This window comes from Oryzias latipes, chromosome 2 (assembly GCF_053564925.1).
Source record: "Oryzias latipes strain Hd-rR chromosome 2, Olatipes_Hd-rR_3.1".
Classification (NCBI taxonomy): domain Eukaryota; kingdom Metazoa; phylum Chordata; class Actinopteri; order Beloniformes; family Adrianichthyidae; genus Oryzias; species Oryzias latipes.
This window is the reverse complement of record NC_136238.1, coordinates 11,986,775-11,997,064: the sequence shown is the minus strand read 5'-3', so window position 1 is coordinate 11,997,064 and position 10,290 is coordinate 11,986,775. Positions and strand designations below refer to the sequence as shown.

Genomic DNA, 10,290 nt, shown 5'->3' with positions numbered 1-10,290 from the left:
GCCACAGGGTGGTGGGACCCACCTACTAACCTGGTCAAAGGGTATGGCTCTCGTCGCGGAACATCCCCATCCAGGCGACCTCTCGTAAACTGGCTCCACGCTACATTGGACCGTACACCCTTGACAGGATAATCAATCCCCCCTTTGTCCGCCCCACACTACCTGCTGCTCTCAAGGTACATCCTACGTTTCATATCTCCCAGATCAAGCCGGTCCACGAGAGCCCTCTGTGCCTGCCGTCCGTTTCCCCTCCGCCCGCCCGAGTCATCGACGGCGCCCCGGCCCTCACCGTCAGCCGGGTGTTGGACGTCCGGCGCCGCGGCTATCAGTTCTTGGTGGACTGGGAGGGTTATGGTCCAGAGGAACGCTCGTGGATCTCCGGTTCCCTTATTCTGGACTATTACCTCATCTCTGACTTTTATCATGCTCACCCGGACCGGTGTCCTGGACCGCCTGGTGGCGGTCGTTCAGGGGGGCGTACTGTCATGGTGCCTCTGGCAGTTCTCATCTCCCTCCCTTCTTTGCTCTGCTCTCAAGGACTCCCAGCTGTTTCCACTCAACTCATCTACCTGCAGCCTTCATAAGGAGATCCACATCCAGCATTCGTCGCCAGTTCGTGGCTCCTCCATGGTGCTTGTCTGGTCACTCATGTTCTCGCCTTGTGAAATTATTCTCCAAGTAATTTTTTTATTACGCCTCGTTTTAAGGAAGAAACCTCCACGAGTGTTAACCTGGGATTGCCTCCGGACCTATCTGTTCCTCTTAAGCTCGCCACGACTTCTGTTTCTTGTGCATATATGCACATTTAAATATACTTTTCATTTAAAGTAGTCATTCTAATGTGCGTTTCTGAGCCAAGTGTGAATATAACATTCCAGTCCATAACAATTGGACCAAAACGACCACCGGAGCAAGGCATTATGGGATGCAAACAGATCAGGGTGGAAGCAGCCATGATGATGTGACACAGCAACTTACAGAAATGTGGTCGCATGAATGCAGGTTAATTTAAAACAACCTGTGACGTGATCCACATTCTTTCTCACTGTTTTCCCAACAATCTGTCATAAACACTTATAAGTGTACCTTCATAGCTTAATTTGCATTGTCTCCTCTGTAACCACCTTGCTGCCTTTGCCAAACCAAAGCAGTAAATGAAAAGTCTCGTACCTGACGTTGTCACAGACAATCAAAATTGGTCAGTGAAATATAAAGTATGAATAATTCAATGTAATTCAGTTGTATTTATATAGCCCAGTAATGCAACATAGTTGTCTCAATGGGCTTCTTCTATAAGTGAAATATCCCAACAAGGATTGCACAGCACAGGACTCTAGTATTCTTTCTCTTGTTGCTTTGCCCCGCCATCGTAATTCCTGGCTAATGACTGAAGAGATCTTTAGCCACATGGTTTTGTTTACAAGCTTTAGTTTAAAAGAGAAATGTCTGGTAGATGGCAGTCTGAATATAGACCAAATGCAAGGTTCAGGACTCGATCCTGACCAAATTAAGCAGACTCGGTCCCGACCAACAGACGTTTCCGGTCTGAATATGCTCTAAAATATTAACAAAGTTTCTACTCAACAAATGGGAAAAGTTCAAAGAGGCATTTTTCTATGATTTACTGTTGCATCCTACGTCCTCTCATTCCTACTTTTTGTAAGAGTGCAATTAATGCATTTCCTCAACAAAAAAAAGGCAGAGGCGATGAAAACACTTAGAAAGCAGCCGTTGTGTTAAGCTGTTGATGCAAAAGCACACACAGTGTAATCTGTCAAAGGAAGTGTTTACACAAGGAGCTCTGTCAGATTTTTGGGAGCCAGTTGTCTGTCTGTGAGCACAACTGCACGGCGAAGATGCTTCTGCAAATTCTCAGCTGTCACCCGCGAGCCATTGTCATTCATGTATTCATACGCCTCTGCCGCAAAAAGCTGGGCGGGGGCGGATGAGGGGACGGGGAGCATAATGCAAGGACATGAAGCTGCGTAAACGTGAAAGCGACGGAACGTGCCACAAGCTGTCAGCGTGCGCCGCATGCTCCATAAACCCCTGGTTGGCGCAAATAAATTACTCTGCTGGTGAAGCCATCTGAATTTTAGTTTTCTTGATGCCCTGCAAAATGATTCATAGCAACACCATGGCAATATTTTAAAAAAGAAATCACGAATGATCCATAAAAATCTGATCCTCAAAAGAATTGATTAAATACAGCTTTTTATTTTTTGGTTCACACTTACCAGACACCTGTCAGACATGAACCATTTACAATCTATAGAGGGTTCTGTTTCTCCTAATTCAGGTCACAAATATACATGCTTGATAAAATATTTTTTCTGGCTAAGTTTTTACGTGTACATTTGTGTTTACTGGTAGGCTATGGACACACCGGACAGTTGACACATTTAGCCTATGATTTCACACTGGACAAGCAGGGGGGGGCTTCTTTCTATTTTTCTAATGCTACTGTTTACCACCACATGTTGGTAGCACCTACTACCTACAGTTGGAGGAGGCTTAGTGTGAAATGTCAAAGTGGTGCAAATTTTGCAAATCTCAAGGCCCGTACACACCGGGACGAATTTCGCCCGCGATATTCGCCGACGTTTAACGCCTCGTGACTAAACAAAGTGCACCTATGTGAGTGTGCACACCGACGCGAAAAAACGGCACGCGTCAAAGAGTCACTTTTTAAAAAACGCCTCGGGTTCGTTTTTTGGGTCTGACGCGCGGCGTCGAAAACTATACGACCAATGAGAATGGCGCTTTTGCACACGTGTCTGGAGCTTCTGAAGTTACAGTAAAACACAACTTGGGGGCGCTCAAACCCAAACCTGCCTTTCTGAGCACAAATACCAGCGAAGAAGATAGACGCCAAGTAGCGTCTACACTGCCGCGAAGAAATAATGACGGACATTCTAAAATATCCCCGAACCAAGCACCAGTTGGAGCTGCTGGTGCTTGAAATATTCGTGTTTTCTTTGTATGATTCTGACAAGCGCGTAAATACTTGCTCTCTTCTTCTGAGTGAAAAGCGACTTTAAGAAGCGTAAAGTTGCGCAGCGCCACCTTGTGTACAGGAGTATTTCTTTTAACTTAAATTATTTTTTTATCAGACACTGGGTTTGTTTTGTGTAAAACCTACCGACATGTTTCGGCGGAATGCCTTCCACCTTCGTCAGGGTCGTCATCAGATGGTGGCGTGTGACGTCTTTAAAAACAGCTAATTTGTGACTGAGGCGGAGTCACCTGTCAAACTTTGACAAGTGACTCCGCCCCTTGATGTCCGTCTTTCTCTGGAGGATGTTGCTCCAGGTGTGAGAGAGCAGGAAAGCCCCCTCATCCCGGTTCATGGAAGTGTGGGCTCGTTTTCTGATCTCCACCGCCTCCATGATCCATCTGCGGTGTCTGTTGTCTTCGGTGCGGAGGACTTTGGCCTTTTCCCAGTCCATGATATGGTTTTCTTGTTTGCAGTGATCCGTTATGGCTGATTTCATGTTTTCTTGAACTGCCTGTTGTCGTCTGGCTCTTGTAAGTATTTTGTTTATTTCCTTTTCGCATTCTTTTTGATGTTCTGTTTTTCTTGTGATGAAGGAGCGTCCTGTTTCTCCGATGTATGTTTTATTGCAGGTGTGACATGGGATTTCATAAATGACATTACATTTTTTATTTTGTTCAATCTTAAAAAAAAGGGACAAACACAGGTGGAGCAGAGGAAATGCAAGGAAGTAGAGAAGGAAAAACTGAGGAAAAAACCAGAAAACAAAGGAATGGTTACATTGCCATACATAAGGGGAATCACAGAAGGCATCCAAAGAGCCATGAAAAAGCATCACATCAGCACCCCAGTGAAACCGTATAAAAAACTCAGGCAACTACTGGTTCACCCAAAAGACAAGATTGATCAAAATAAAAAATGTAATGTCATTTATGAAATCCCATGTCACACCTGCAATAAAACATACATCGGAGAAACAGGACGCTCCTTCATCACAAGAAAAACAGAACATCAAAAAGAATGCGAAAAGGAAACAAACAAAATACTAACAAGAGCCAGACGACAACAGGCAGTTCAAGAAAACATGAAATCAGCCATAACGGATCACTGCAAACAAGAAAACCATATCATGGACTGGGAAAAGGCCAAAGTCCTCCGCACCGAAATACAACAGACACCGCAGATGGAACATAGAGGCGGTGGAGATCAGAAAACGAGCCCACACTTCCATGAACCGGGATGAGGGGGCTTTCCTGCTCTCTCACACCTGGAGCAACATCCTCCAGAGAAAGACGGACATCAAGGGGCGGAGTCACTTGTCAAAGTTTGACAGGTGACTCCGCCTCAGTCACAAATCAGCTGTTTTTAAAGACGTCACACGCCACCATCTGATGACGACCCTGACGAAGGTGGAAGGCATTCCGCCGAAACATGTCGGTAGGTTTTACACAAAACAAACCCAGTGTCTGATAAAAAAATAATTTAAGTGCTTAATAGAACTTATAGACACAATGAACTTCATTGAATCAGGAGTATTTCTGTTTTACATTAAGCGCCATCTAATGTCAGTAAATGAAATTGCATGTTCGCTCGGCTCATCGTCAGCGAAAATCGCCTGGGTGTGAACACAAAAAACGTGGCGAAAAACGCTGGCGAATAACGCCTGGCGAATATTCGTCCCGGTGTGTACGGGCCTTCACTCCAGGTTTTTTCTTTTACAACTCTATTTTGATACATGAAAGATTTGTTGTCATATGATTCTGGCCGGGTACAAACTGCAAATGTGAATTTCTCCTCCATGATTAATTTTCCAACAGTCAGCCGTTTCGTGAATTAAAGGTATGAGCTGAAACAATGTTCAAATATTCAAAAAAATGGATAAAGAAACTCTGATTTCACAAAATGAAGATAAGAGGAGTTCAGGATCAACAGGTGTTTGAATAATTCCAAATCCATGTGTGAACTTGATTGTGATGAAATAATCAAAGCTCTTTTAATTACAACCGATGAGTATTACATTTATGCTGCTTCATGGTTTTACCCCCCTCCTCCTTTCTTTAATCACCCTCCTATCCCCCCCTCTCTAACATCCCTTTCTCTCTTCTTCCCTCCTTTCCTTTTCCGCCCGGTCCAACACAAACGATTTTCAAATACGATTAAAATGAATAAAGTTCGGCCTCGATTACAAAAGGGGTTTTTCAGACATACCTCTGGTTTGTCAGAAAATTCCTAACCCCTGTTGTTAAAGTAAAATACGTCCAAGACAAGACTGTTTGCCCACCTGTTGGACAGGACAAGCTAAAAAACAAACAAAAGATTGTGTGATATTTCCCGTTGCTTGGAACAGCCCCGGTGTCAAATGTTAAAGCTTCTTCCTTTGTTTTTAGCAAAGAGCCAACTGGATTCCAACAATTTGGCACTTTTACCGCTCCTCTGTTCAAGCGTCTGTTCTGTCTTCTACAAGCTTTACAACCTGACATTTATCGCAAACACGCTCAAAGCGACATTTTGTGTAAAGAATTTTGGAACTATTATCAAAGCCCTTCAGAGCTGCCATGTACGTGGGTTTTTTTTTGTTGTCAGTGTTGGAGTCAAAGGCTCTGGATGAGCACTGCAGGGAAAAAGTCCCATTAAAAAAAACTCTTTGTTAGGTAAAAGCCTGAACTAATTGGCTGCTCTGCAGCAAAAGCTATGGAGCTCAACAGAGATAACTGCAGAAAAGGTGGGCACGAATACTGCCTTTGCTCTGAAACGTGTAGCAAGTGACGGCTACCACTCCGGCTAATCCCTTTCTACAGTTAACGCCATCAGTATTCGGCGTGCAGCATCAGCGCAGGCAGATTTCATGGCCAGGTCTGTCAACCATATTCGCTTGTTAATCTGGGGGGGCACACACTCCACAGGAGCTTTTTAGTCTTTCATGGCAGTTGAAAAGGTGAAATCAAGGTTTGGTGGAGTTATGGTGCTGTTTGATCACAGGAAGCTGCCACATTTACGGAGGTTTAAAGTCCCAAGATATGTCAAAGAAAAAAAAAATGTTATTAAAGATTTTCAAAAGTTTTTCAAACAAAAACGTGGAATTATTTAATAATGTACATATAGATATTGATACTTAAATAATTTTGGCTGATACTTTGAAGTCTATCTTAGAGAATGGCTTTTCGTGGTACGTCTTTAATCCTTTAAAGACCCACTCCTATGAGTATTGTGTTTCTGGTGTTTTGAAGATGTTCCTTTTCGGCTTTTTCCCATTATGGAGCACATACATAAAGAAAATTGAGATAAAAATTGCACTCCTGAGTATTTTTTTATTCAAATCGTTGTGAATCAGGAGCAGACGAAAAAATGCTTTTTGAAAAAGCTTGTATTACTTATGTACGACACAGGCATACTGCGTTCAGCAGGCCACGAGCTCTGTGCTCCACTTCATTCTGATGCATCCACTTATAGACGACTACATCCACGTACGCCTTTCTTTTCCTCATTCGATCTGACATCTGGCTCAAAGTAGTACGGCTGGATAGCTCCAATATTGTGGCAAATATAATTTGAGATTGGGGTTGTGAGGGGCAGTAAACTAGAGTGTGTACACAAGGGCACGATGGGAAATGAAAGCTGGCTCACTTCGCACCAACAGTCCGGCCAAGACTTACTCAGATGCCAGTTTCTGATGAACTACTGCCGCGTTGCAGAAACTATGTCCTACAAAACGACAATTTAAAAAAAATTGGGCTAAAAAGGGCATGATCATGATTAAAAGATCACTGGACACGCTTTTAAATAAGATAAAATCATCAAAGAAGGACTTAAACATTAGAGTTTTGGCTCTTCTGTTGATGTTCTTTCAACTACCGTAACTCTTGGACCGTTTTTCGCAATTGACGTAATTCCAACAGATTCTGAAGATGAGAAAAGCAGCTTTGCGTTGACATACACATTCACATAAGTAAAGTGTTAATGTAACTGATGTAAACCAAAGGATTCTGACACAGAGAAAAGAAACTTTGTTGTGTATATATGTGCTTTTCCTACCTTTGGAATTTTTTGAAATTCCGTTCATTGCGTAAAATGGTCAAAGAGTTACAATAGCCAGCGACAGCTCCAGTGTTAAAGAGTTAACCGTGTAAAACCTGTAATGTATGGATCTTTTATGAGTTGTTCTTTGTGAAAAGATAAATGTTATGTCACAGGATCAAAAAAGCCTGTCAGGCGCAGAATACGATACCTTTAAGGTCACAGTGACCTAAAAGTTAAGACAGTATAGTCAAGAAGAAAAGGAGAAGGAAAGATGTCTGGATTCCAATTTAGTTGTGTTTTTTTATTATTATTATTTTCACGGTTTCATTTTCATTACAGTTTTCTTTCAAGGACATGACACCTTGAGCAAATACACAACATTAAACAACAAAGAAGTATCGACGCACATTTTCCAAGTAGATATTCTATTAAGTTTTCATGATGTGTGTCATGTTCTTTATACATCACTTTTTTTTCTTTCTTTTTTTAATCTGCAAGGTCTGTTTACCATTGAGTATATTTCTTTAACTGAAGGTTTAGAATTTCAAAAATGAATCTTTCAACAATGTGCCATGGTCTTGTCCTTGATGGTTCTTTCAAGCAAAGCCGTTTTCACAAGTCAGAGCTACTGAAGCATATGGAAGGAAATCAGTTCTGCTAAGGCTTCGCCATATTTGTTACAAGTTACAAATCCGATAATTGGCTAGGTAACGCAAAGCATGCTCTAAGGACTAATACAAACTTCTTTTTTTGCTCTCTAGCTTACATGTGACCCAACCTTTCTGCATTTGACCTCCAGGGAAAAAAATGGTGATTGTTGCCTTGCACCAGACCTCTGTCAACAGTTTTGTTCCTTTCAATTAGCACCACCAAAGATCAGATGGCACTGTGGATTCTACATAGCACAGAAATAGCTGAATTTGAGTTTATATCGTCTTGAGTGTGCCATGGTTCAATACCTTCCTCTGTCTGCTATATGGAACTAAAGGGGGAAAAAACTACAAGACTTGCCTGCAGACGTCAACGTCCACAACCGGAAGTCCTCGACCAGAACCAGACGTACCCCATACTGCTAAAAAAAACAACTTTATTTTAGCTGCCGACCCTAAAAGTTAAAGATTTTCCTGATTGAAGCTATAATAAATCTCTACATTCCTGATTAGGTTTTTAAAATCAAGGTTAAGATTAATTAAGATTAAGATTAATCTGTCCTTGAGTTTCAGATTCAGTTACAACCCTTTGCATACATACTTTTCATTCATTTTCATTCCAACTTTGGCATTATGATAAATCCTCTTCTGACCTTTGACCCCCAAGGATGGTGCATTTGTCTGTTGTCTCGTCTTCATTCCATGCTTGGATATGATCAAATGAAATGTGCCCTGGCGCAGTTTGCAAAGGTGAAAACGAGTTTTTTAACAAGCGTGCACCACTAATCAAAGTTGATTGTGTTTATTGGTAAAGTGCTTGAAAATGTGGCTCCTTCGTTTAGACCTGGACTATGGACAACGTAGACGTTGTCCAAGAAGTCAGACCCTTGACTCGCTGTAAGTCTCACTTTTAGTCACTGCTTTGAGCTACCCTTGATCTTCACAGCTTTTGCCTCATATATCACATAACTTTACTGAATTGGTCCCATCCAACAGAATCTCCAGCCCTAGTTTGGCCAGTCTCTTGACTTCTGGTCAAAGCAGCGTTAAATGAAAAGTTAAATGACCGAAAGTAGCCAACCTCAATTCATCATTCGGAACATTCTCCTGGGATTCTCCGCCGTCACCCCGCCCTGGCTCCCAAAATGTCAGATATCGATCTTTTTGACAGCCGAATGAAGGACCACAAATAATATTAATGACATGGATTGGACAGCAGGTGGACTAACATACAGAACAGAGGTGCTCTTGTGATGTTTTGACCTCGTAGAAATCTTTGGAAAGGAAAGAACGACTGTCTTTGAGATTAGGGGGGAAAAAATCACATTCAGGCAAGTTTTATCAAGTTGTTAAAAGGAAAATGAGAATGTTACATGCAATAGCCCCAATCTCCTCTATAATTAAAACACTTTTTAGCCTTCTTTCATTTCCCCCCCACTTTTTTCTGACTCTTTGTGAAAACCAGTAAACCAAAAGAAGGAACAAAATTAAAAATAATCCTGTCGCATGGTTTTATCAAAACATTTACCAATAGTTACAACAATAGAAGCTGGTATTTATGTATACTACTCGTATCATAAGGAAAACACAGAATAATAACAAAGCTACACGAGGCGCACAGGCACTTGATGTTTTCTCCAGGTTGCAATAAAGTAGTTGCTGCCAATGATTACCACTGTAGGAATGTCACTAAACTCAAGCAGCAGGTTATTTTTTTCCACCTTGCACATCAAATTTGAACTAGACCTTTTAGGAAGGATCTCACTCAGCGCATGACTCAAAATTTATTAGGAGTGAGAAATTGAAGTTGGGGTGAAAACAGATGGCGCACAACATGACGGCTGCTGACAGCCAATGATGAGAGCACCCGAGCCTCCTAGGGGTTCAGCAGGTGCCAGCGCTGCTGACGGTGGTGTAGCTGAACTTGGACATTGAGGTCACCATGGAGGTGGCCATGGAGGCGGCGTTGATGCCGTCCTCACCCTCCCTCCTCCTGCGCCACCAGCACAAACGGCACAGGCGGTTGCGGCAGCAGCAGGCGAAGGTGGACAGCAGGGCTTTACGGAAACGCGTGTTCATGAAGCAGTAAATGATTGGGTTGACGCAGGCGGAGGTGTAGGACAGCAGGTGGATGAAAGAGATGGGAGCTCCTGACAGGGTTTTGGAGGCAGACTTGTCATCGAAGGCCTTCCATGTGTTGACCGAGTACAAAGGCATCCAGCAAACGAAGTAGAGAGCTACGATCACCATCAGCATGCGGATGACTCGCCTCTTGGCTTGGAGTTTGGCCTCTGAGGTGTTACTACGGGCGCGCTCGGTCTTGGCCTGAATGGCGCTGGACGTTGCGGAGAGCGTGGGAAGCTCCACAGCAAACGAGGGCTTTTTGGAAACTTGAATGTAGCAGCCGTCATCGTCATTTGACCCCATCACACCATTCTTCTGACCTGTGAAAGAGTCAAATCAAAATCTCAAAAACGATGCCATTGATCTGTATTAAATGGAAGTTCAAAAATGTGATGGAGACGAGATGTACTAGACCTTCAATTTTGATAAAGTTGATTGTTACTATTGGGCTAGGTGTCAGGTACCTTTAGTAAAGCTGCAATACACTTCAACTAGTATGTAGGT

General features: G+C 42.7%; 1 protein-coding gene across 1 annotated transcript in view; it reads right to left on the bottom strand.

Moving 5' to 3' along the window:
* Window positions 1-7,286: 7,286 nt before the first annotated feature.
* The window catches only part of cckbra (cholecystokinin B receptor a), a 58,362-nt gene continuing 55,358 nt past the window's right edge, over window positions 7,287-10,290 (bottom strand). The window contains exon 5 of the mRNA XM_004066683.5: window positions 7,287-10,106. Coding sequence (XP_004066731.1) covers window positions 9,547-10,106 — 560 coding nt within the window. The 3' untranslated portion in view covers window positions 7,287-9,546. The remainder of the gene's footprint in view (window positions 10,107-10,290) is intronic.